Source organism: Calidris pugnax, unplaced genomic scaffold (genome assembly GCF_001431845.1).
Source record: "Calidris pugnax isolate Ruff unplaced genomic scaffold, ASM143184v1 scaffold18, whole genome shotgun sequence".
Lineage (NCBI taxonomy): Eukaryota > Metazoa > Chordata > Aves > Charadriiformes > Scolopacidae > Calidris > Calidris pugnax.
In genome coordinates, this window is record NW_015090812.1 from 14981103 (window position 1) to 15008661 (window position 27559).

At 37.7% G+C, this 27559-nt stretch overlaps 1 protein-coding gene across 1 annotated transcript in view; it reads left to right on the top strand.

The window, feature by feature from the left end:
- The window catches only part of HS2ST1 (heparan sulfate 2-O-sulfotransferase 1), an 82760-nt gene that overhangs the window by 38281 nt on the left and 16920 nt on the right, over window positions 1-27559 (top strand). The window contains exon 2 of the mRNA XM_014938956.1: window positions 21779-22017. Within this exon, the coding sequence (XP_014794442.1) occupies window positions 21779-22017 (239 nt within the window). The remainder of the gene's footprint in view (window positions 1-21778; window positions 22018-27559) is intronic.

Sequence of the window (27559 nt, forward strand, 5' to 3'; positions counted from 1 at the left end):
AAGTGAAAATCCAATTAGTTTAAAGTTAAGAGAAATGGAGAAGTATATATAGAGTTAGAAATGGTTATTTTAAGACAAGATATTGCCTGTTCTCATTTTGTTTACTTCTTCTGTTCCTGGTAATAGTAATTTGTATTAAAAATGATGAAAGAAGCATAAAAAAATAATTTGTGACAGAGCTGAAAAAGAAAATGGCGGTCATAGCAACCTGTTTTGACTATGTAATATTTTTTTTTGCCTCCCTTTGGTTTTTGTTTTGATTTTGTGGTGGGATGTTTTCTTTGCTTCCTATTCAAGAGCATTATGTATTTAATTGTTTCATTTATTGAGAACCCAAAAGTTAGCATTCACCTTTCTGGGAAAAGAAGCTTCTGCCGGGGGGAGATTTTGAGGTAAGAAAAACACCAGTCCGCTGTGGTGGCTCCCAGTGTGACAATGGAATCTTTCTTTTGGCCAAAAGATGATGTGGCAGTGCACAGGGAAGCAGAATGGAAAGGTGAAAAATGTGAAGGATGAGAATATAGAAAAAAGAAGTGAGACCACAAGAAAAGAAACCCACAACAACAACGAAAAAACCTTGCTTTGCTCTTTTGCTTTCTTCAGTGCTGTTTGTTTAAAAAAGAGCAAAGCATACTCTGCATCTCTTCTTCCCTCTCCTCCCCCCACGTCTTTCAGAAACAACTAAAATGTGCTTTTCTCATGTTTCAGTGTCAAACAGCGTGAGACTACAGGGACTTGTATACTTTCAGGCATATTGTAAGAGTCGGATTATGAGGGAAATGATCAGCAGTACAAATGCACTGTGTAATCTGCTGGATTCCAGAATGGTGTTTAGCAAGTCATTTGAAGCACAGGCTTGTGTTGTTAGTGCTTCTGTGACAGCATCTTTCATCCGTCAGCACTAATTGTGCCCATTATGGTTCTTTTGGGCCTGCTTTGAAATTTCAGCACAGTTCCAATATGACTTGAATCAGGTATCAGTTCATGTAGTAGTCCAACTGTCTCCCAGTGTTTAATTGTCATAAAAATCATATGCAGAGTGTAGGAAGCAATTCTGTCCCTGATCTTGGTTCTCACAGGTAGAAACTACTGTTTGCTATTGGCTTCTCACTAAGATAAATGATCCATTTTCAGTGTTGCAACACAGAGCTTCAGGCTGTACTCCACAGTAAGCTCACACAGCTTGTTTTCTTTTGGAAAAATAGTATGTCTGCGTGTATAACATGTCCATAAGACAGCAGCAGGAAAAAAGAGGAACTAATATTGGTAACAGCAAAAATCATACGATTTACTGTGTCTTGATAATATTCATCTCTATATGGTGACTTCATTTTTGGGAAGTGTTTGATTAGAGCCCATGGATTTAATGAGAAAACTTCAAATTTTCTCTTGGTTGCTTTTATGCAAAAGGAGCAGTGATCTGGCTTTTGCCATGCCACATTTTTTTTAAGTCTGAATGACATATTCCTTAGTGCCAGGCAGTTTTGACAAAATACCTTTACCTCAGAACTACCTCTTCACCCTTAGTGTTGCTTCCCAGATGAAGGAAAAATCAGAAGAGGATCAAATTGAGAATCATTCTTTGGTCCTGATAGATTAATTTTGCTCTATTTCAATGCAGCTATTGATTAGTATCTGTCCTCAGTTCCCTTCTGCTCTCTGCTGTGTTTTTATTGAGAGTTAGGTTACTTGTTTATGGTTTAATATATTGGCTTAAGCCATTGATGGAAATTGGTTTGTGGTAAGAGTCTAAGATGGGAGGCTGGGCTGACACATAGCCCATTCCTCATTCCTGGTATGGAATAGTATTTCCCAGCCTCTACTGTGTCTGTCTGAGCTCTTCTGTACAATAATTCGTAGTCCAAAGGAACTGATAAATATTGCATTGTCATCTGGGATTTTAGGGAAGCCAAACAAAAGTGTGTGATGTCTGCCATCACCTTTCCTACAAATATGTTGATAGAAGTAGACACTCTGGTAGTAGAGCACAAGTTTAATGACCAGCCTTGTAAAGACAGTTACTAGTTTTGATTTTACAGAGAGTTTGACTGGTTTACGAAGTGTACACAGAATGTGAAGATTTTGTTTCAAGGAGGAAGTGCAATGTTTTGATAGTCCAAGTTCCTTCTGAAAGAAATGAATTGGCAATTCACTGTTGTGAACCTTTGAAGGGTTTGAGTAATCTTCAAATTCATTCAGTGCTGGGAAGAGCATTACAAGCTGATGTGTAATAGCTGCTTCCAAAATAGATATTGACAATGGACCCTCCTTGTGAGAGAAGGAAGAGTGATTGAGTATTTTCACTTTGAAATCAGAAGTCTAGTGTCTTTTATTCATTCTTTCAAATATACATGAGCACTGTTTAATTTTTTTACTGGCAAAATTTTTTTCTACTCAGAGGAAGTTCTGATTTTGGTGTCATTAGATATTCTACTGGGTCTCTGCACTTCAAGGATGGAGAAATTGATCCCTTAGCATAAGTTTCATTTGCATAAGTATGCTCTATCTGTGCTGCATAATTATAGACTACCAGGACGAGCAGCAGAATATTACATGTCTGAAATTTGAAAAATTCTTTTAATTTAACATTTTGTATTTTTTGTCTGTCAAGGGTTGGTTTCATTTTGTGGAATAGTTGAATAGGGAAACTATGATTGAAATACCAGTTTAAGATTTGGGGGTTTGTTTGGTTGGGTTTTTTTAGCAAAATATAGGCATAAGAATGCATATGGCAAACGGATTGGGAGATAAATGTCTAAAAATATAGCACGGAGCAGAAAACAAAAACAACTGAAAAAACCCCAAATAGTTCTATTTGTCATGGTGTAGTGATTATCCAGATCTTGGCTGGATAAGAGAGCTTAAGAATAAACATCCTATGAAGACAGGATGAAAAAGTTGGGGTTGTTCAGCCTGGAGAAGAGAAGGCTCCAGGGATGCTTTATTGCAACCTTCCAGTACCTAAAGGGGGCCTATAGAAAAGATGGGGATAGACTCTTTATCAGTAAATATAGCGGTAGGATGAGGGATAATGGTTTTAAACTGTAAGAAGAGAGATTTAGATTAGGTATTGCAAAGAAATTCTTTACTGTGGGGCGTGGTGAGGAACAGGTTGCCCAGGGAAGTTGTGGATGCCCCATCCCTGAAGGTGTTCAAGGCCAGATTGGATGGGGCTTTGAGGAACCTGGTCTAGTGGAAGGTGTCCCTGCCCATGGGTTGGAAATAGGTAATCTTTAAAGGTCCCTTCCAACCCAAACTATCCTATGATTCTGTGATTTCCAAGTGACTTTTGTTTGTCTAGTGTTCACAGGTTCTTCAGTGTGAAGGTGAAATCTTTCCAGGAAGCATCCATGTATTACCAAAGATAAATATGCAATGAAACATTTAAAAATCAAAGTTGAGGTAGAAGATGTTGGCTATGGGTAGAATTTGTAAAATGCAAAGTAGAACAACACTTTTCTTGTAACTGTGAAATAGCATAATTTTTGTTTATTTTCTGTAGGTGTGTTTGTCCTGGGGCAACTGCCATTATCTTAATCTAGAGACTGCTTCTGCATCAGTAGATAAAGCATGGATTTTCTTGGATAAGAAGAATAATGTTTCAATTTATAAGTGTTTAGCGGCTTTATTGCTGTTGGTTTGTTTTTAATTGTAAATGAACTAGGCAACAGCAACCTTGATGCAGACTTCTTAATATTTGGGAATATTTAAGACAGGAGCGGGAGCTTCAGTGTGCTCAATGAGAAACAGGAGAGTTTAGGGAATACCGAGGAGATTTGATGCTGGAAGCTGAAGAGCTAGAGGCTTGGTGCTTAAAATTAAGTCAGTGAAGGGGGGCAAGGTGTGTTTGAGAAGACACTAAGATCTGTGAAAAGAACACAAATAGGGTCATAGTAGCTGAAAACTCACAATTGTGAACTTTGTTACAAAGTACTTGGCATAATTGTGTAATGGTGAGCAGTTTTTGATGTTGGTAGCAGGGAATTACTTTGTGGGGTTTTTTTTGTTTTGGTTTGGTTTTTTTTAGGAGGTACTGTAATTGACTGCTAGATCTTTTTTCCTCAAGAAGTCTGTCTTCCTAGTGGCAGAGCTTTGAGAAGAAAAGAGTTGGATGATATATTCCCCCCCTTTAGTTTATGAGTCTGCAATCAAAAAACTTGTTTACTTTGGTCTGCCGGCACAAATACCAAGTGTATTGAAAGATCCTCTGGTTCCTCACTTTGATATATTGCTGAATACTGGTATACTTTTCTCTGAACAGATCAGTGGCTCTGTATACTTGGTTCTTTTTTCAGTCTCTGATAAATGGGCGAAGAAATGTCTTGATTATTTTTATAGAAAAAGGTACATTCTGTAGAGCAGAAGTTTGTGCTTGGAGGGAGTTTAAGGGGAGCTGAAGTGATGTCCCCAGTGTTTTCAACCTGCTTCACGAGCCTTTTGTATGTCATGTTATATTACCTCTGAGTTGGAAGATACTAAAACAAAATCCATTAAGACAAGACCTAATGTTATCTCAACTGCCTTACATATAAAAAGATAGATGAAGACCATCATTCTTCTGTATAGAGAAAGCCAAATGTCCGTTCCCCCTGAAATTCCTGAGGCTTTATAAACAAGCATTTGTGTTCATTGTTTGATAAAGCAACCACAGAAAAAAGGCTGAGGTGGTTGATTGCATAAGCCTGATGGTTGGAAGATGGGATCCTCAGGCCTCTTACTGCTCTCTGGCCTCAAAATGTTCTCATTGAAGTCTATTAAAAGCTACCTTAAAAACTTTAAAAGCTTCTGAAACTGCTGGGGTTTTTTGTATGGAACTAGCACTATTTCTTTAGCTCTAGTGCACCTGGTTAGACTTCAAGAGTGTCTGGTGTTCTTTCATTGTACTATACAGGGGTATATTTTTCTGTTCTCTGAGATGATTTCCCAAATTTTAGTGGTTTTCTGCCTGTTTTTTCTTAATTTTCATTTGCTAGAACTATGGCTGTGTTTTAGTGGTGGTTTTCAATAAAGCCTAAGACTCCTCTCCAGTTTGGGTAAACAGGAGAGTAGTTATTCAGCTGCATAATGTAAAATAAAAGGAGAACGTTGTTAATTATAAATGACTAGCCTTATTAACTGTGTCCTGACATACATTGCAGAATTCTGATGCCCTCCCAAGGGTAAGCTTGAGATAGCTGTGAGCTACCAGGTTTACTTTCTGTATAGACTATTCCCAGCTCTCATGAAAATAACCTAGACTTTTTGAACTTTTATGTGACTGTATGTGTCTGTATGTACACATAAGAAATTCTGGATATGAAGTTTGCTCTTTAGCAGAGTGCGGAATAATACAGCATATTGCAATTGACAGTACATTGTCTTTTCTTTCCAGTTTCTTTCCTTCCTCCCCACATTTAATCTTGGATGTGCTTGAGGCCCTAACTGTTGTCAGCTTGGAGTAATTAATAGTAAGGCCCTCTGGTATTTAAATCCTTTTGGAGGTGTCAGTGATCTTGAAGGTTGGTTTGTCTTTAAGACCATCGAATCAGAAGGAAGTCTGTATGTTCCGTTGTTTCTATTGTGTTTGTGCAGAAAGAGAAGTGAAAGAAGCTGAATGTATGGAAAAATAACGTTAAAAACATTCACTGGTGAATCTGGAAACAAAACAGCAAATTCAGTCCATGTACAGACTAAAATGTTATGCTACTATTGACTTATATGCTAAAGGAAGCATTCATGTAGTACTTAATGGGTTCTGAAATCTTGATGAAATAGTATTTTGGAGATTTGCTAGTTTCAGGTAGCTTTATCAATTTATCAGTTGTGAAATACGACTCTGATTTATATTGAACGATAAACTGAACACAATTGATTTAATAAGGTATGCCAGGTATTTCAAGGAGTGCCTCACCCTTCACATCTGTATCTTACCTCCCTTATCCCCACATTCCTCTTGAATGACGTGTTCAGCAACTGTTTTTCTGTCATTGGATTTTTACTATAACCTTTCTATAATGATCTCTGTATTGTGCTTTAATAGCATTAATATTTACTTTTTTTAAAAGTCCTGGCAATGAAGCAAAAGTTTCTGATTAAGTGTAATCCTAAAACAAGACTGTATTTCAAAATAATTGTATAGATCGCAACAGCTGATAATACTTTACCCTTAAACTAAGGGAGCAGTTTGTTTTCATAGTAAGTTGATGTTATACACCTTGATCTTTGCAACTTGAATAACTTTCATATCCGAATGAAATAAACAATGCATTTGTTATTCTAGCCAAGACAGTTCATTATAGTTTAATATGTTTCTGGGCCATGATCCTATAATCAACTCTTCTGACAAATCTGTGAAGCTCCATAGAGCTTCACTGACTTCCACTGATGTTCAGCCAAAAGTAAGAATTCAAATCTTGAGAAGTCTTAATTGTTAACTGTAACTGAAATGCATTTTCATGTGTGTTCTTTGGTGGGTAGTTTATTGGTTTTAATCTTAAATTTTGTGCTTAAGGATGAAAACATAGTCTTATTTATGGCTATCTTATATGCAAGAGATTTGAAAAAAATATGGATTAAAAATAGGTTGCTGTGTCATAGGCATTACATGGATTCCTTGATATTTTTATATTTTTTTTCTCAGTGATTTGATGTTGGCTAATGGAAAATGTTGAGCATATTTCCCCCCTCTTCCCCATAAGTTTCTGACAGGAAATCTGTAGCTAAATATCATTTTATGATTTCCATCTGTTCATGTATAATAGTGCTTTATAATGCAGTCCAGATTGCCGCCCAATAGAAATGTCCTATAGCAGGAGATAGGCTTTCAACTGATTGTCATACATACTAATTATTTTTTTAATGAGTGCTTCATTTAATTTTGAAGAAAAGTAACTAATTTTAAAGACAGCTTCTTGGTGCAAAAATTTCCACTAATTAACTAAGATAGTGCCTTATTTTTCTAGTGCCACTGTTTTTTAAAGGACAGGTTTGAAAAGAATGGTAAAATAAGAAAATTAAATGCACCCTTAGATTCAGAGGGAAAGAAAAGGTAGGCAGCAGAAATAGAGAACTGTTGCTGAAATGTGGTGTGTTTCCCAGCTAGCAAGGACTAGATTAAAGAGCACTTATTGTAACAGATACCATTTTCATTTTGACAACTCCGGTGATTTCCTCAAGTACTAAGAGTTATTGATAAAACTGTTGAAACACTAGTTCTTGAAAGATGTATGTCAGCGTATGTTTCCAAATGAAAGTTTCCGTCCTTCACAGCTGGGAAGAAGGGCTTGGGTAATGGGAACCAGGTGTAGCTGTATGGTGGGAAAAGAAGGCAGCAAATACAGAAAAATTGTACCTGTGTTATTTATGCTCTTCATCACGTCAGTCCCGATTTTTGTACAACTGACTGTAAATCATTGCAGGGGAGTTGGACGAGATGACCTTTAAAGGCCCCTTCCAACCCAAACTAATCTATGATAACAGGTAAATTATTGTTGCTTTTCTTTATAAGCTTTGCAATCAGCTTGTCCTTAAATATCTTTACTGCCTGGGAGTTTCCATCTTTCACATTTAACGATATTCTGAATAATAAAATTAACATATTTTTAATATTTATCAGTTTGGACTAATTTAGGGACAACTGTGTTGTGTGTGAAATGAGCCAGGACGCTGCCTGTGACTTCCAATTGGGCCAAATTGCCTCTGAAAGGGAGAGCTGTGCTCCCCCTAGTGGGGATTAGCTTTATAATAGCCTAGATGATAATTATAAAGAGCTCTCACTTCCTAAAAAGAAATGTGGTTTGTATCCATGTTGGATTTCCTTTCACCAAGACAGTTTGTTGCAGACATCTTAATGGCATGAATGTTTTTTTTTGTGGGCTTTGCAGCTCAGTTGTTGTCAATTCAAAAATGTTCTCCACAGATAAGCTAATTTCCTACGGTTTGTTTCCTGTGGCTGTGTGCTTTGCACAGGGTGACCCTTTGCAGAGGAGGCGGCAGTAATCCGTCTGAAGTTCAGCAGTTGGAACTGTTCATGTATGTAGTCATGAGGGAGTATAGATCTATCATTTTGTAAAATGAAAGCCATTGGATTCAACTGCTTTTTTGATGAATATACTGAATGAGTTAGTATCTGGGCTGAAAGCAGGGATTGTTCTCAAATGCTTATATCCACAACAGATGTGCAGAGACAGCTAGTCTGACTCCCACGGCTCTGTTGGGCTAGACAGCGCCATTAAGCTTCTGTCAATTACCCCATTGCCAGTCACATCACAGCGGCCTGCGACATCTTGCCTCTGATGTCAGGAGAGACGTCTGTTGTGTTCTGATGCAGAGTCATGTTTTCCTCCTCAGAGAGAAGCAGCATGAAAGTCCTTTGCTTCAAAGATGTTGAGAGCCAGGATTTAAAAACAAAAACAAAACCCCACAACACTTAAAACAACTTTTTTTTTTCCCCCTATGAGCGGTTGGAAGACACAAAAGCAGAAGAGAGCTGTGGCAGCTCCGCTTTTTTTGGTCAACAGGAACCTGCCATTTGGAAACATGTTATATTTTGAAATAAACCTTCCTATGTACATTTGTAAATCTAGTTTTTTAGAAGTTAATACATTGCAGAAATTGTACCTCTGCTGAAGAACAGGTTAAAAACAGTTTATGGGGCATACAAAAATTACTGAATTTCCAGGTATTTTTAAGTGGTACATGTAAAGTCGAGTGAGATTTCTGCTACCTGTTGAATTTGTAGACTTGTAACACTGACTACAGAGTGGGGGCTTTTCTATAGTCTCTGGAAGAAATGGCTACTGTTTTCACCAAAATATCATCAGGATAATTTGTTGACATGTGGGAAGATAGAGGGGAGGCCACTTAGACAAAATATCCTCTTCTAAATTTAACATAATTTTGCTGAAAAAATAGATATACATATGAACTGAAGCACAGCTCTGTATCTTGCTTGAGAGTTCTTTTATCTTCTCAGTTGGCCATAGGCTAATAGCGCACAGAGATGTGAAGTCCTGATCTATAGCGATTTTGCTACAGAATTTTCTTTTGATGAAAAGTGACCCATTTTCTCATTGATATGGTGATGTTTGAAACATAGTGAGAATTTTTACCCTGAGTCAATTTTAATCCTGCAAATTGATGTCAGCCCATGATATCCTCTCCTTCCTGAGAAGAAGATACCATGGTATGAACTAGGTGTTAAAAGAGGTGTGAAAATATTTTGAGGAGGCTGTTCACAAACTAAGAGAAGTTACTTTTATCTGAGAACGTAAAAGTAATAAGACTTTAGAAGTTATTTTAGTATGAGTAAGGGAGATTGTGTTTACAACTCACATGCAGCCAAAGTATTTCCTCCTTTTGAAGGATAAATTGTGCATTGCAAAAAAAATAAAATAATTGAGTCAAAAGGCCAAGCGACTTTGTGCTTGAAAAATATGGAATAGCAACGTGACTTCTGTGTATGACTTTGAAAAGTGTTTGTAGATATCAGGATTTGGGAGAATTGCATTAACACCAGCCTCCCAAGGAGGCAGTAGAAACAGGATCCTGGCTGTACCCTAGCAGGTCATTTTAAGTCTAAATGATTCATGGGAAACTGTGAGCAGAGGCGTATGGTTATTAGCAGGGTGCCAGGAGTGTATGAGGAGAGGCTATAGCTATCAGAAAGGTTCTGAGGAAGAAGACATGGCAAAAAACTGAAAGGCTTAAGAAGACATGAGATAATGCGATTGAAAGACACTGGTAGGCAGATGCTGTTCTGTAATGGGCATACTGCACTGCTAAATTATTTGTTACCAAACAGTATAAGTTTGTCTATTATTTATTTCTAAGTACCAATTTGCTGAACTCCTTGTGTGGGAGTTTCCATTCTTTTTCCTCTACACAGCTGCTTGGTTCCTTTGTATTGTCTTTTTAGAAGGGATGATGATGTTGCTTCCTTTAAGAAGAGTCCAGTGAAGAGAAAAGGGCACAAAGAGATGGGAATAGCCTTAAAACTTGATGGGAATTGTTGATGGGGTGGTTCTAGAGTGGCGACTGAGGAGATGAAAGGTGGGAGCATGCACATTCTCACTATTATTTACTTATCCTGGAGCTTCCCTTGAACCATGTGGTACTGTAAAGGACTAATGTTTCTTGGCTTTTCCCCCTCTTTTCTGCCCAAACTTGTGTCTGAATTGTTCCTACCATGGTATGATGTCTTTAGAGCTCTGTTGGTACATGGATAGTTGTCTTTAACCACTGCAACTAAATTTGTTGAGGATTGTGTGTCAAAGTTCCTTTTATTTTATTTTGGGGTTTTTTTTAATTTTATTTTATTCTTTATGTAACAATGTTGCCAGAGAGTCTGTGTCAAAGCAAAGTCCTTTTCATGTTTTCACGCTCACTCAGTCTTAAGAATAACTTTAGCGTGTGACATTTTTCCGGAAGGTACTATGTCATCTCCCTGGAAACAGAATTCACCAGTGGTATTTTTTTACTTTGAAGTACCCCAGATAAATAAGCTATTACTTACAAAAAACTGTATCAATTGGTATATAATCCTACAGAAGTTTATAATAGTCTGTCCATCCATCCCCTCCCAGAATAACGCTTATCTCTCTGACTTAAGACTCTGAAGAAGTAACTTCCGTTTCATATAGCAAAAAGAAAGATGTGTTTTTTCCATACATGCTTTATTTGAATTGCCAAGAGATATTAAAAAAGAATATATATTCTTACATGGTTACAGCTTGTTAACATAAAAATGAACTTTTCAACCTTACTATTCATATACAAAAATAGTAATTGAGACTAATGGAATTTGAGAATGGTGAATTAATGCAACAGCAAGGTAAATTTAAATCATTTATATGGAAACCATCTGTGGACACTGGAGACATAAACCAAAAGCAGCTCAGGAAATATGAGGTTGCCTATGGAGATGTGCAGAGCAGAGAGTAAAAGCTTGGTTTGTATGACTTCAGTACCTTTAGTACTGGCACAGAAAGGAAGAGTTGCAGCTGTACAGCTTCTCTGAGGAAAGCTGAGCTGAGATCAATATCTGCATCTCTGGCAAGAGAGCGTCTTTCTCAACGTCACACACCTTTCTTTGGGAAACATGGGTCATGAAGTTTGAACAAACCTTTGTTTCAAAGCATAGGTTTAGCATCGCTGCTCTTATCTGTGTTGACCATGTACTATGCTCTTTCAAATCAAGTTGAAATATCTTAAGTGGCTCTTTCTCTCTGCATGACAGCAAAAGGATTATTCCATTACAGAGATCTACAGGTTTCAGTCATATTAGAAGTGGGTTAATGCTAGATTTTAGGCTATTGACTATTGTTGGAAGCAGATTACTTTGCTTGTGTAAAATAAAATCTGACAATTTAAAGTCTTAGTGTCTGCAAAAGATAATCTGACCAAATAAGTGGGTGTTTCTGGTGGTTGGTTTGAGGTTGGGTTTTTTTTTCAAGACCAGTCAGCTCTTTATATACTGCGAAATTCTACATCAACTGAGATGATATGTAACACTAAATTACCTTTCTCATTGTTCCAGGGGCCTTCATAAAATGAATATTTTAATAAATTTGAAATACTAACATGAGAATCTTGAGTCCTTTTTTCTCTGGTCTTGCTGAGGGCTATCTGTAGGGATTCTTTTTGACTTCTACTTCAGTGGCATTGCGTTATCCAGGATAACTTGATGCAGTTCTGACTTTTAGTATGTTCAGTGATTATATACCTTTTGATAATGAATAATTATGGTGTATTTTGGTCAGGAAGGATTGTTGAGATTGATGAATACAAATGTATTGTACCCCTTACTGCTGCAGTACCAAAGGTCTGAGCAAGGTACTAGAGTTGTTTTTACCTTTTTGCAACAGCTACCTAAGATGCAATGAGGGGATTGCTTGCCCTTTTGTTCTGGTCAAACTTTTAACAAATAATCTTCCTTGTTCAAAAAAGGACTGATTTGGAGGAAGAACAAATTATTTCTCATGCATGTAGGGAAAGAATTCCTTTTAATTAAAAAGCTTAATCCAATCTAAAGCAGGATTAACACCCAGAGGCTTTTAGTGAGCAGCTGGCTCTGCTACCAGTAGGAAGCTTATTTGTACAAAACCACTTTACAGCACACCTCACCAGTCCTGGACTGTTTTCTGGTTTTACCAAGGACAGGGAGCTCTGCGTGCACTGACATGAAACTAGATAAAGCTTGTTTGTGCAATTTTGATTTTGCTAATCAATGTCTGCTGCAAAAAGGTTTTTATAGTAGTGTTGTTGGTATGCAAGTGTGTTTGAACTGAATATGACTGCCACTGTGGCTTAGCATGGAGAGAATGAAGGTGGAAGGTTTGCATTAGCTGGCTAGTTGTGCCACAAGTGTTCTCTAATGCATGGTTTCAAACTAAGGCTGGGGATTTCATCTGGGCGTCTGTTGTGAACACCCAACTGAGTTTACAGGGTAGGACCAGGGAAGGTACACATTGAAAGGACTTGCAAGCTTTTATTTGTAATATTCCCTCTAATGACTCCTTGAGTCTACTGAGCCACCACTACTTTTAATCCTCTGAAAGTCAAAGAAGAAGGACTACCTTTGAAGCAAGTGATTATTTTATTCAGAAAGGAACCAGGTTGATGCTGCATGTATTTGTTTTCCTAGTTCTGCCCGAGTATAGCTTGGACCCCCAGGTGTGAAGAGTGCTAGAATATAGCAAGAAGAGTTTTCTAGAGGTAAAAACTATTTAATTTAGGGTTCATTGTAGTTCTAGCATTTAGTTAAAAAGGCATTTTTCTTGTACTTTCATTTACTTAAAATGGCTTTGAGGTTCCTGAAATGTAATTTTTGAGTGGTCTGTGTGTTGGTAGAGTGTTGCTGTGATAAACTGGAGCACCTCTCCTATGAGGACAGGCTGAGAGAGTTGGGGTTGGCTTCAGGGAAACCTTGTGGCCTTCCTGTACCTGAAGGGGGCCTACAGGAGGGATGGGGAGGAACTCTTATCAGGGAGTGTAGTGATTTAAACTGAAAGAGGGTATTTTTAGATTAGATATTAGGAAGAAATTCTTTACTGTGAGGGTGGTGAGGCACTGGAACAGGTTGCCCAGAGAAGTTGTGGATGCCCCATCCCTGGAAACATTTAAGATCAGGTTGGATAGGGCTCTGAGCAACCTAGTTGAAGATGTCCCTTCTCATTGCAGAGGGGCTAGGCTAGATGATCTTTAAAGGTACCTTCCAACCCAAATTATTCTATCAGTCTATGGTCTTTATTCATGCTCATCTTTTTCATCTCCATCTCAGATGACATCTTTAGGCTGCAAGCCTAAGATTGGAACAAAAGATAAGGCAGTATTTTTTCTTCTATATGTTGATATTTAAGGTACATGAGCTAGCAAATCTCTTGATAACAATTTGTAGGATTTTGGGGAAAAGTAAGATATACCTTCTAGTTTGCATATAAAGCAAGTGGCGTATAGAATGCAATTGTTCTTAAAATGAAGCTAAGAGCAAGATAAATGGTTTTCACAAGGAAAACAAAAGTACAATCAAAAGCTTATCTAGTCAGTATTTTAAAAATGTAATTAAAATTTATTCTGGTATGGCTTAACAACAGTGGGGCTCATTCAGCATGCAGACTCATTTCTGTGCTTTCAAAGGACTTTACACAAACTCCTATAACTACATTAAGGTTGGAAATAATATTTATCACTGTAAATGCTTAGTCTTTACACAGCCAATGATAATTTAGCAAATGTCATGCTGTATATGTTGGTACTACATAGTTACCATAACCTTATTCTTGGTATTCTGTCTTCCTAAGATTTCTAATAAAATATGTAGATCTTCTACCTTAAGCACGTCATTTGCTGTTCTGATCAGAAGGCAGTGCTGGCTTTGCTGTTCTCCATTTTTTTGGCTGCTAGACCAACTGGCAATAGTTTGTTTTCCAGATTAGTTAGTTTAGCCTAGAAGTATAAAGACAAGCTGGTGTGTAAATGCAATATGCTGGAAATAACACTATATATTACCAATTAGTTTTATTAAATGTGATGGTTGACTTAACTGTAATTCAGCATTGTCCATACATACAGGTCTTTCAATGATTATAACAGTATAGTGGTCCTTTTTGCTTTTATGCTAGCCACTATCCTTTTAGTAAAAAGTAAATGATTGTATGTCTGGAGAAAGCTTATATAAAATAACAAAACAATCTCCAGGCTACTTTCCTAAATGGAGGCAGATGATCTATATTGATCTTGCTTTCTTTCATTATTTGAATTGGATTTTGCTGGAAGGAGTGACATGCACATTTGTATAGTGAAATGCTTGTGACAACTGTATCCGTGTATAAAACAGTTCCATTAACTTTTCTTGCTAACACTGAAGACCTGCATTACAGTACTAAGGACTATAAATAAGAGCAAGCCCTGTTGTTACATACTCGACTGCAGTTTATTATTTAGAGAGCAAATCCCTGATTTGCAAGTATATTTTATTGCCATTATCATAGTCACTGTGCTTCATAACAGTTTACTGACAATTTTGGGGTTCTGAAAAGCCAAAAATCTTTTCCTTCTGTGATCATATCTTTCTCTTTACAGCTATCTGTTACTCAAGTTTCCTTATCCTAAAGAAACCTCAAATTGCAAGTGACCGGGAGGAAGAAATGAATGATGTCTATTGTGTTTGTTCTTATGCTAATTCATTAACCCAAATTCAACACTTGTGTCAAGCAAAACAGCTCAGTCTGAAGTTGGAGAGTTTATTGAGCTGTTTGACATATGCTTATTTTTAAGTCTTACTACTAAACCATGTTGCCTGAAAGGTTTCTGTAAATTTTCATGTAACTTTGTAATTAGTATTATTTGCAATATTCAGGAGTCATAGTAGTGATGCTATAGTTACAGCTGAAGATGTGGTTTTAGTATGCACCTTTTCAAGCATTTACAAATTGTTCAAAATTTCATATTTGGTGGAATGAAACCTTTTTTCTGTTTCATTGGATATTATTACACAAAAATGTCTGCTCTAAGCCATATTTTTTCTGGGAATAACCATGCTTGTTGGGGTACCCAAGCTTTGATCTATAAATGCAATTCAACTGATCTTTGAGTTTTCATGGGGTTTTATTTGGTTTTGCCCTTCCTGGGGCAACTTGAGATGCACACCCTTACCTGCCCTATGTATTATGTAACTAAAACACAGACTGACGTTATAGTACATGTGTGGTGTGTCTGATTTTATATCAAAAAAGGGCCACAAGATAGTCTTTCATAAAAACATCCTGTCCAACTGAATGCTGGAAGAAAAATGCATAAGGCCTGTATGTTAACTAGTTAAAAAAAAATTAAAAAGAAAGATGAAAAAAGGAGATACTTGGTCAGAGCTTAATCCTTAAATACTCTGTTCCTCACAAATGCAGTTGATCAACTAAAAATATTTGCAGAAAAAACAAGACATGCAGGCTCTGATGTTAAAACCAGCTTGGATGCACATACGGGATGGTGATTTTACTGTTGAGTAAATATTTTTATTTTTTTCGTTTAATGTCTAGCCCTTAACAATATCACACACTAATCAAAATGCTTCTACTTGCGTGTTCAAAATAAAGCCCTGGCAAAAATGCGATCTTGAAATTAAATGACGGGTATCAAATGCTAATGAAACTGTAGCAAGTTCTTCAGCATCACTACTTCTAATTTCAGACAGCTGCTGCATTAGATTTTAGTTAATAATCTTAGTGCCTAGCTGGAGGTGCCTCCTTGCTGGTCTGTGGTGGTGTTTTTAGGGGAGTTATTTTTGCTTTTAACTAGTTCCAATGTGCATTTGTTGGAGTTCAAAGTTTGAAGTTTGAAAACAATTCTCTTCTGTCTTGACTGTGCTTTTTTCCTTCTGTTCTGAAAGTGCATTAACTGCTATTAAAGAAAAAGTTTTGGCAATGTTAGTGACTTTTAATTGTTCTCTAAACTACTGATTTTTATTACAAAAGATCTTTTATACCTGTTTCTTTCCATGCATTACTGGAAAAAAGACAAGCTGGAATGAAATTTCTAAAATTAGTCATAATAATCTCTTGATGCTAAGGCAACTGAATTTTCAGAAGGGGAAGAAAAAGATGGGGGGGGCTTGACCTGACCAAAAAAACTTAATAACTTTTATGGTATTATTTTAAGCTTTGTGTTCTGCTTTCATCCTCGGATGTGCTTTGCAGATGATCTTCACTTGCCGTAGGTCAAAACTGTGTGAAAAGCACATATGTGCTGAGGCTGTTCTGGAATTTGAGGACTTTTTAAAGACAAATATTAAATTAACGGTTTTTCATAGATATTTTATAGACTGATTAAAGAGAGCTAGATTTGCAAATGAGACCAACAGTCTCTTTTGTCTAAAATGCAAATGGCTAAAGTATCTTAAGGGTTAAGATGGTTTTGATTAGGAAATTGACTGAAGAAAACTAAAATAAAATTGCAAGTTTGTTTCTTAGCAGTTCATTTATTATTTTTTCTTAATAAAAATTTTGTCTGATGGGGCTAAGTGTGCCTGTGTTGTATTGTTTCACGCTGAAGTTTTATTTGTTTTCCCAGTGGAAAGTCACTCAGCTCTGATAAAAAGAGGTGTTGCAAAACTAGCAGTTTGTACTTATATCAGATAGCCAGCATTTTGTTTTCCTTGCTTCTTAATGTTGATTGTAATATGTATATTTACATATGTTAATGGAGAAACAGAATAGTTAATTATGATTTTAAGGATGGTCACTTAAGGATAGTTGTAAGGAGTCACACTTGAGAGAATCTGTAGTCACCTGGAACACAGGTTTTTAGGGCACTGTGGTTACTGGAGCGGGAAGGGAGGGTTTGCTGCACTTCACTGACACCCTCTCCTGGCCCCATGGCTCACCCGGAGTTGCCTTTGAGAGTCTAAACATCCAGTAATCGGCAACAGAGAGACAGCAGGCTTCGTGGAATACTTTTACAGAGGAAAAGAAAGTAGGAGAAACCAAAGGCTTGCCTAAAATACATATTGGTCTAAGTCATGAAGTTGCTAAAGAGCCAATGTAGTGGTTTTGCTGTTAGTAAGACTTAAAACTAGAGCAGGATAGAGTTGTAAAGGTCTTTGAAAGAGTTGCTATGTTAATACTGATACCTTGAATAAATTTAACTTTAGGCATTTTTATTAATTCAGACTATATTTTTCCTGCAGCTTTAATTGGGTATAGTGACACAAATCCTCCGTTGGCTGTAAATTGTCATGGCACCATTGATTCTTTCTCTCCTCCTCTCCATCCCCGAAGGATTGATATCCACATCCAGCAGCACTGCTCTGGTTTGTAAGTAGTGTGCTGCTAAACAGCTCCCAAAGGAGGCTGCATTTCAGGGAAGGATGAAGGCTACGTGTATCTGGTGGGTGTATATAATTTGAAAATGAATCAGGACATTAACTTTGCTACATAATGATGGTTCATTTTTAAGCTGCTGTTCAGTTTTCCATCTTCGTCAGAGAAGAATGGAGTCAATAGGTTTTCAGTCCTGCTCCAGTTCAGTATTTAGGCCAATCATGTGTTTAATGCAGCTTTTGGGCAAGGAACCAGCTTGAGAACTGCTCAGTGCCTCAGGCTACCAGCTGCTTGCCTAATTGGCCTGGGAGCACAGTGGAAAGAAAGCTGAGACACCAAGTTAGCTGGCTTCAGTGTTGTTCCCAACTGGAAGAAACCTGCTTATTGGTTTGAAGTGGCATCCAGTGTCATTGATATACAGCAACTGTTTTCTCAGGGATCATGTTATCAATACTAGCTATCCAGTTCCCTCACGTCAAGTCAGTGTGAGTGAAGTTTGAATCCACATCTTTTTCTTCTGTTGGGCAACACTTGAAGGCTGCTGAGCTAAAATTTATTTTAGGACTGAGCCTTTCCTCATCTGAGTGGGAGGTTTGACAAGGAAGCATAGCAGGCGCGTAAGACACTGAAGAGAGAGCCTAAATAACATCCGTAGATCCATACGGACAAAAAATAGACAAAAAGAGCATAGTTTGGGGAAGTAGAGTTATATGCTCTGAATTATTCTATTCAGTTAACTTCGATAGTCAGCAAGGCTCAAAATGTATCCTTCATCAAGAGTGGTAAGTGCTGAGCTGTAAGGGAAATAAGAGTTTCTGGTTTTGGTAGATTTTCTTATTAAGAAATAACAGAAGGTTCCTATGCTTTTGTGAAAAATGTAAGGAATATGAAGTATTTGGTTTGTTAACCTTTAAGTTGTTAATATCCATTCCACTCTATTTTGTTTGGGGAAATAATATTTTGTATGCAGTTAATACTTGGATTTGAAGTAAATTCCAATAAATTTGTTTTATTTAAGACATTCCTCTGCTTGAATGTGCAAGGAATGTAGACAAATAACTGCTCATGATCACAGTGATTTGTTTCTATAATTACTTAAATATTGTTCAGTTGGTTGATTTGTTTCTATAATTATGTAAATATTGTTCAGTTGGGTTTTCAAATATTTTTATAGGTACGTATGTGTCTAGGGCATTTTCACAGGTGATTTTATTCTTTGAGACCCTAACAAAATAGGGCTAAGCAATCAACATGGTCTGTCCATTTCTCTCCAAGTTGATAAACTGCTTTAACTTGAGAGGGCAGTGATCTTGAAGATAAATAATTCAACTGTATCCATAATCATGTGGTGACCTACAGATGGAATGCTGTTATTAGTGCTTCTGCCAAAGAAGACATAACTTCCCCATTATATGTTATTTTCTGGTGGCTTCTGACTGGAAAACCAACTTGTTGCTAGCCATGGTATTTCCTGGTTTGTTTGGTTTTTTTTTTGCTACAAAAGGATGGCTCAAGAAACATAAATAATGGGGAAATTATGGCAGTTAAAGAAATGGAATAAAAAGGAGGATTTCAAAGAACATGAAAACAAATGGGTGAGAAAATAAGCTTGTTCTGTTGCTTACAAAACTGCTTCTGCCAGCTGAAGAGTTTTTGCAAATAATTCATCTGCTGGTAAATAACCAGTGTAGCAACGTTCATTAAGCTATGTATGGTTTGCCTGTGAGCAAACTGTCCTTGCAGTTGATGACAGTTTGTACATAGGACAACTGCAGATGACAGAACAGCATTTTTCCCAGCTGTATAGTAATAATATAATTCATTACAGTGAACCTAAACAGGCAGTAATAGTGTTTATAGTGTAATAGTGTGTGAGACAGAATATCTTATGCCTTAAAATTATCATGTAATTTATTACTATGAAAAACTGTCTTGTATTCGAAGTACCACTTGCTTAAGTGCTGCTTAGGTTTTTAAATTGCTATAGTTAATTTGTGTTAAACATAGTGTGGACAGTCTTAACCCACTTTAGACATTTGGAAATTAATTAATTAAATTAACAACTTCAGAAAGTAACAAAAAAGCTTCCTAACTTCACAGGAAAAATTGTGAACTGTTCATGACTAGGAAAAAAAGTGTGTTTTTACAAAACTTGCAATTTTCCTTGCTGTCCTGTTAATAGACCACAATGAAATCAGGCATCAGGATGGCTGACCAGGTTAGACGCTTTCAGGTTCTTCATCTGCTTCTCGTGAGCTTTAGCTTCCCTTGCACTTCAGCAGCTTATATCCTGCACTTCATCTCAGCTTTTGGGTTTTAACTATTGCAGTTATTTCATAAAGGTGATTTCAGATCTTCGTCATGAAGATCAGTTTTCATTTTAATTTGAAGTTTAAAGCATCCTTATTCTTTGATAATGAAACTGTCTGTGTACTTCATGCCTGTGAAGGTTCTCCTCTTTGCACCAGTTCTCACTTTCCCCTCTCACCGTACAAAGTTGAAGGTGATTGTACGCAATAGTCTTTCTGCTAATTGCATCTAATCATACCTCTTTGATATCTTATGCATAGCATTTAAAGTGCGCTTATGACATTAAGTCTTGAATCATCATGGTTTCAAATACCTTATTAGAGGAACACTTCCCATCACTGTCCTTGCAAATCATGTCTGTTTCTCACAAATGTTTACTTCTTCCATGTGAAAAGGGAAGCTTCCCTCCGCACCAGCCAGCCTCATCAGCCCTGGAGTTCTGTGCAGTTGTCATTCAAATCTAGCTGAGATCTGCTAGTCTGGTGTAGGAAATACAAATTAAATATGTTTCATTTCAGCCTCTCTAGGTGGTAGTCGGTATCCATGTAGCCTTGGGCAGCCATGTGGTTAACTACGTCCCCTACCAAATGCTTCCTCTAATCTGTTACTGGCAGGAGGGGGAGAGTTGCCAGTCCCTTTTTGTTGTAGCCATCTTCAGATAGATGAAACCTGAGTCTGTTGCCTCATCTCTTTCCAAAATAGGAAGTTTGCCAGCAGTGATGGGAGAGGTAGCAAATGAGAAAGGCAGGAGCAAAAACTGTGACTGATGTAGTGGGGAGCAACAGATGTCATGTGGAAAATTGAGATGTACTCAATAAGCATTTTCTACAAACATTTTCATACTGATGTAACTTAGTTATGGGGTGTGAGATACGAGCATATGAGAGAGTGAGTGAGTTTAAGCTTTGAAGCATTTCAGACAGATGGAAGTTTGTGGTTGAAGACAATTTATGTGGAATTACAGGCTAGTGGTGTTCACAGCTTAATGATTCTGCTTTAGAAGTGATTTTATGTTATAATTAAAGAGATGTGGTGAAAGAGAATAGAAGGAGCTGGGTTACAGAAAGTAAGCGAAGTAAAGGCCAAGAGCTGCTGCTGTTAAAAGCGTGTCATCCAGAAAGAGCTATACCTTGTGTAAGAACATAATACAGAGAATTACAGGTTACTCTTGTGGTACCAACTTCAGCTTGCACTGTTGGCCAACGCAGATTTCTTTGAATACGTTATTAAAGGCAATATCACAATAAATGAATCAGAAAAGAGATTTTGACATCTGTATTGCAAATCGTATTAAAGTATATACTTACCTAGAACGCAACAAAGCTGTGTCTGAATCAGCACAAAGTATTTGATATTTAGCAGCAGCAGAAAAAAAATGCTCTGATACTGTGGTTTTTATTTTCCAAATAGGCTTTTAGCACATGAAGCAGAGTTCAATTACTCTGAGTAGTGCCCTTTGTATAAAAGGAAGGTGGTTTATTTGCAGTGTACTAACCCTGCCAGAATGTCTTGTTCATAGCTTGCTTTTCTGTGTTTCTTTCTTTTCAATCTATTTCAATACTCAAAGATCATGCTTTACCTTAATGTTAACTGTTTTATAGGCTTCTTGCTACTATTCTTGCTAAACTTGAAATTAATAAATCTAATTGAATTTTTGCAAATCCATTTATTGTAATGCTTTACACTTGGGGCTTGTATCAATTGAAATAACAAAACAATGGTTTCATCTGAATTCCAGTGCTTGACTAAATCTCAGTGATAGTATTTCTATTGTTTTCAGAATTATTCCTCTTATTATAATGTTTAAACAGGTGTTTTATAGAAATTGTTTGGGATATTTTGGGGCTATCACCATTTTGGTAGCGCTTTATATACATTTTTCTTTAGAGATGATGGCTTTCAGTGACACTGGCATGAGTCATAGAATACAGTATGTGTTCCTGAAGTATATTGTTTTCTAGTCTTCGTGTTCCATGTAAGACTAACTCATCTTTTATCATTCATACATTTCATAGATTAAGTTTTGCTTCAGATGTGTCAGAAATATATATATGAAAGCAAGTATTTCCTTTATTGCTAAGGAGTTACTGGTTTTCACCAGGTTATTTGCATTTTATTGTTTGAACTCAAACTTGGTGATATTTACACTGAAATTTTGTATTTGTCATCCTTAACAGAAAGGGCTATTGCAAGACATGAAGTCAGAGAAATAGAACAGCGTCATACAGTAGATGGCCCCCGACAAGATGTGACACTGGATGAAGAAGATGACGTGGTGATTATTTACAACAGAGTACCTAAGACTGCCAGCACATCCTTCACAAATATTGCCTATGATCTTTGTGCGAAGAACAAATACCATGTTCTACATATCAATACAACCAAAAATAATCCTGTTATGTCTCTGCAAGATCAGGTAAGCTGCAGCATTTGGGATGTCTTTATTAAACAAGGAGACAGTATAGAAAACATTTTTGCTATTGCAAACTTGTATGGTCTGATAGAGTTAGCTTTTATGTCCCATTTTCCAATATAAATAAATTCTAATGTGTTTATATTTTCTTTGTAGCAAATTAATATTATTTATTAAATAATAGGCTTATGTTTTTGCTGGGCTACTGGAGGTGGTTAAGTATCTTTATTGTACAAAAACAAAGCTAAAAAGTGACACAGGGCAGAAATGACCTTTGATGTTATAACTGTAAAAGTTTATGGTATCGTCAATTGTATGCCTTTTGGCTGTGTAATAATATTTGCCTGTCATCTCCATCTGCAGTGAAGGCAGTTTTATGTGCTTTCCTCTCTGAGCAGTGCAGGCGCTGTGCCATGCTGTCAGGGTTATACTTCTGTCTGTGGTACTAGGTCTCATCACATCAGGTAATGAAAAACAGCTAGAAAGAAGTGGTGGTAAATAACTTGCACTCTAAAGGATGGGTCACTTTGTATCCACTTAAAGCCAAAATTGGTGTAGTCCCAGGCTAGAAATGATCATAGCTACCACTACATCAGATGATTATTAAAACAACAGATGATGAAGGATCGATGCTCTGTTTTTCTTGGGGTGGGGTGTGCTGAGGGACTAATTTTATTATTTTTTTTAAAGTAATATTTCTTTGTTCATTTTGAGTGCACACACGGGGAACCCAGGTTTGAGGTCTGAAACATCACTATGTCATCATCTCTATCTGTAAAACAAATGTTGCCAGACTCTTGAGTACGTACTACTGGTTGAACGCTGCTCATTTTACATTGATATGCAGCAGAGGCAGGAGCTGTTCTGCATTGCAGCCTGTCAGCACTGAGGCTTCCAGCTCCTTGAAGTGCCTGGCTACGGGCAGAAGCAGCTCAGCAGCAGCTGTTGGAGTGGGGCGGGGGGCAGCAGATGGTACGGGCCCTCCACTTCCAGTTCTGTATTTGGGAGAAGGATTGAGGTAGGCATCTCAGTGCAAGGGGGACAGAGTGTACTTGGGGTGGGACTGGGAACCTGTTTTGTGATAGTGGGGTTGTGTTACTGTTGGGTTTTTGCTGTTGTGAAATACTTTCCTAAATGTGAAGGTGATGTTGTCATACATAGTTACGGAGATTATTAAGTAAATCTGGTAGCCATCTATAGTCTTGTCCACTGCGTAGAATAAGTACTAAAGACCTATGCACCAACAGCAGAGTGACTTTTCAGAAGATTTAGCAAGCCTGTATCTGTTAATTAAAATTCATGCTCAAGTCAGTCATACTTAGTGCTGCACTTTCAACCACAGATTCTGTTTCTGTCAAGGTGTCTCTTTGAATTGCAGTGGTCTGTCCTGAGGGATAGGAGAGCTAGGCATTGATGGTATAAATTAAACATAGGCAAACTTGCCTTACATTTCTACTTTTGTTTGAATTTCTGTGGTAGTGCAGACACCCCTCCCACCGCTTGCCTCCCTGGGCCGCTTTGCAATGTCAACACCAGCCAACATTGTTCTTCCTTTAGTTACAAGGACGGTGGACCCAGCATTGTTCTTGTTTCAATTGCAAGTGCTGTTAGCTGGGACTGTCTGGCACTTTCTGACCTTGCCTTTGGGGCAGTGGGTTGAGACAATCTGGTACTTTCCTGTCCTGGTGCAAGCACAGTGAGTTGGGACGATGGGGCATTCCCTAACTGCACCTGGAACTCCTGCTGCCTGGGAAATGTACCCGAGACCCCTCCTGCCCAAATCACAAGCCCACTCAGAAAGTTGCCAAGATCACCTGACAGGAATTGTGGCCACAATGGAAAAGTACTGACCAGAGTGAATTATCTTGTGATCCTGTAAATATAAATCCTGAAGTGATGCCCTCTGGAGCTCCCTGGAAACACAGCAGGCTGCTACTAAGTATTTCACAATGGCATTCAGACCATCCACTGATAGAAGCTAATGAAGGCAGTAATTTCAGACCATTTGCTGATAGAAACTGACAAAGGGATAAGAGTTAGGAATTTCAGACTGTCTGCTGAGGAAGCCAACAAAGGGAGGAAAGTGTGTATAGTACCGTTTTGATCACTGGGTACCAAAATTTACTATAATCTGCAGAAAAGGAAGCATCTTAATGATAGGTTAACCTCTATATCTCTGTGAGTGTGTTCACATATGCAATTTGATTTAGGAAACTTCGTTGTATCTTTCACTAAATTGCTGTGTTTGATTTTAAGAAATTGTTGATTATTGAGTAATTAAGTGTTTGCTAGAAAATCATATAATTTTGTGATTTGTTATAGTACTGTTAAGGAACCTCAAACTACTCCTATTCCAAAGTTGCACGAGACCCATAATCACATGTTGAAGCACTACACTGAAATCCCTACACCTAATCCCTTTAGACGTAAACTGTTGACCAAGTCTGAGACTAGGAGTGGATCCAGTGACACCTGGACTCCTCTCAGAGAAGAAGTTTAGAAAGCAAGAGGGTCCAATCTGAACCTTGTGACTCAATGGGAGATTTTTCTTACCCCTTTATTAGACATAAACCATTGCCTTCCACATAGTAAGTAATGGAGTAAACCTTGCCATCAAACTCTGTTAAGTTGTGCATTTATAAATTTATATTAAAATCACTTTTCTAATATCTTTGATGGTGATTCTTTAAGCGACCTTAAGTTCTCCATTCCCTTAATGACAATTTCATTTAAAACAAATTTGTTCTTTACCGGCTTAGTTTTATTTAAGAGAAACTCTCCTCCTCATCTTCCCTCTAATAATTATGTATTGAAAAATGAAAATCCATAAATACTGGGTATGTATACAATGCTGTACTACCTTGATTTGATATTATGCTATTGTCTGAGGTGGTAAATTATGCTATTTAATTAGACAATTGATACTCCTCCTCTTCAGTGGCCATTAACCCAGAGATGCTGATAATGAAAACCTTAATATATATTGCATAGTTGTTTAAAGAAGAAGAAATCCTTATTTATCTTTAGTACACTGAGATAGCAACTTGCTGTTGTAAGTCATAACACGTAATTCTGGAGGTGGCAAGGGTGCTGATGTAGGTTTACTCTTTGTGGGCTTGGATTTGCATGAAATATTCACATGCCACCTTGCATCAGTATAGCTCACTTGAGTACATTAGGTGTAGGTGCACCAGCATAAAATACATAAACACATAGAGGCAAAATTGTTTTATCAGTGATGCTGTTTGTTAAAGCAAACCTCCCTAAGAAAGGTGAAGATTGTCATAAATGACAATAAATTTGTAAAATTTGCTGTACTTTTTCCAAACTACTCTAATTCTGTAACAGATTTTAAGTTCTCTGTGCATATGTAAAACCCTTACTTTTTGAATGCAATCTGAAAAAACCCTGCTTAAAATCCACTCCAAATATAATCTGTATCTGATTTGAGATAATCCGATAAGAGTCCCTAACCTATGCATTTTAGTTTCAGATGGACCTTGTCCCAGCAGCCCTCCTTTCTTTTGCAGCTTCTCTGACAGCAGGATCCTGGGAACTGCCCCATTTCCACAAGTTGGGCCTTTTCTTTGCAGCAAACTGAGTGCCATGTTGCCTATGTTGCATTTCTGACCTGTGTGGTCTGTAACAAAACCACTTGCTTTCATTAAATCAGAGCAGTTGTTTGGTTGGATTTTGTCACTTGCATGTTTCAGTACTGATACCTTATGTCCCTGTATGTATGCCTTTGTTATGGCTAGTTGGATGGCATACCAGCTGCACAAACTTCAGGTTTTTTGCTACATGGGGAAATTGTCATCTCAAACATTTGGAACAAAATTATTGTTCTGTATTGCGGCACGTATTCTTGATATATTACTAGAAAAGGGGCTGTGAGAACGTGTTCTCTGTACTGTTGTGAACATAGAAAAAACATGGTACAATTATCCAGCATTTCTCTCCCTCAGCTTGTTGTTTCACGTTCCTTGTTTTTTTTCTTCTGCAGTTTCTTTCCATTTTTCTCAAAAGAGCAACGTTAAAATATATAATCTTGCTTCTAAGTGTATTCTAAAACAGCAGCCTCTCAGAGGATAGCACACTCGTACTGACTTTAGTAGTAGTTAACTTCCTCTGCTGGTGAAGGTTTCAATGGCTCTCAGAAGTGCAACAAGTGAAAGGTTGCAACCACTCTGTTAGAAGTGGAAGTACAGTCATGTGCTTCTGAATATTTAAGAATTTTTCTCTTGGAGTTGGATGGCATAGTGAGCGCTAGTGTCCACTGCTGTAGTTGTGCCAATTGTATTTTCCTGTTCGTGCAAGGCAGGTATCCTGGCTGTACCATGGCTGAACTGGTGAACTCTGTCTTTTCACCACCTCACTAAATTGCTGTTCAGCTGCCCTTGCCTTGTGCTTGCTTGTGGTTTCTGACGACACGCAGCTGAAGGTGTGCTGCTAGCCTGTTTCCACCATTCCTGACCCTCTGATTAGAGCTAACTAGAAGTTATGAGCTTGTATGACTACTGGGATAGCTAAGCGGCCAGTGCTTTCCTGCAGAGGGATTCTGATTCAGTTATCCCATCATGCTTGGTCTTTAAATCTGAATCTGAGATTTCCTTTAATGGAAACACTGTGTTGGTCTTCAGTCTTACTTGAGAGCCCTATTTTTGTAGTTCAAATGGAAAATCCTCATGTGCCCTGACCAGTTTGGGCTTGTGACATTCATCTCCCAAGTAATTTGTAATTTTAAGTCAGTTCCTCTGCAATTGACAAACAAAACTAGAATATAATGACATGAAAAGCCAGGGCTGTTTTGGTGTCCAAAGGTCCATGTTATACCAGGCCACCTTACCACCTTCTGGGGGCAGAGAGTGCGGGTGTGGGTGTTTGGGGGGGGACGGGGACAGACAGGGTTCAGACTATAGAGAAGAAGGGTTGATGGAAGCAGTTAATGGGCAGAGGTGACAGCTTACACTATCACTTAGGGTTGCATGCACAGATTTCCCAGGGCTTTTGCTTGCACCAAATATGCTGAGGTTTTTTCTTTTTTTCCTTTTGACTCACTGGGATTTGTTTTAAATTCTTATCATCCTAGAAACTGAATGTATTTAACTTACCTTTCAGGACATCTTACGCCCCCAGAGTACGTTTGATCTGGCTTTTTAATTCAGTGAAGCTCAGCTGATTTCTCACTTACTAAAGGCTGTGAAGCAACTTTGTAGCTGATTATATAAAAGCACCATGAAACAACTTCACAGGAATTCCATTCACGTCTATCTGAACTTTTAAAGTAACCTTAAATTTTATTCAGTTGAGTTCAGATGGAGAAGCTTGCTTGGTTGCTCAAAAGCTCCAATATCTGCTAAGCCCTGAAAAGAAAGGTAAAATTTATCATATTTAACAGTATGAAGCAGCAAGCAATATTCATCTCTGCCCTAAAATGTGTGAATCCAGACTCATTAGGCTGTCTGTGACCTGGAACAATTCTGATTTTTGGAAGGCTGCAAACTGGGGCGGGGGTGTGGGGGAAATCTCTTGCCTGCAGGCCTAG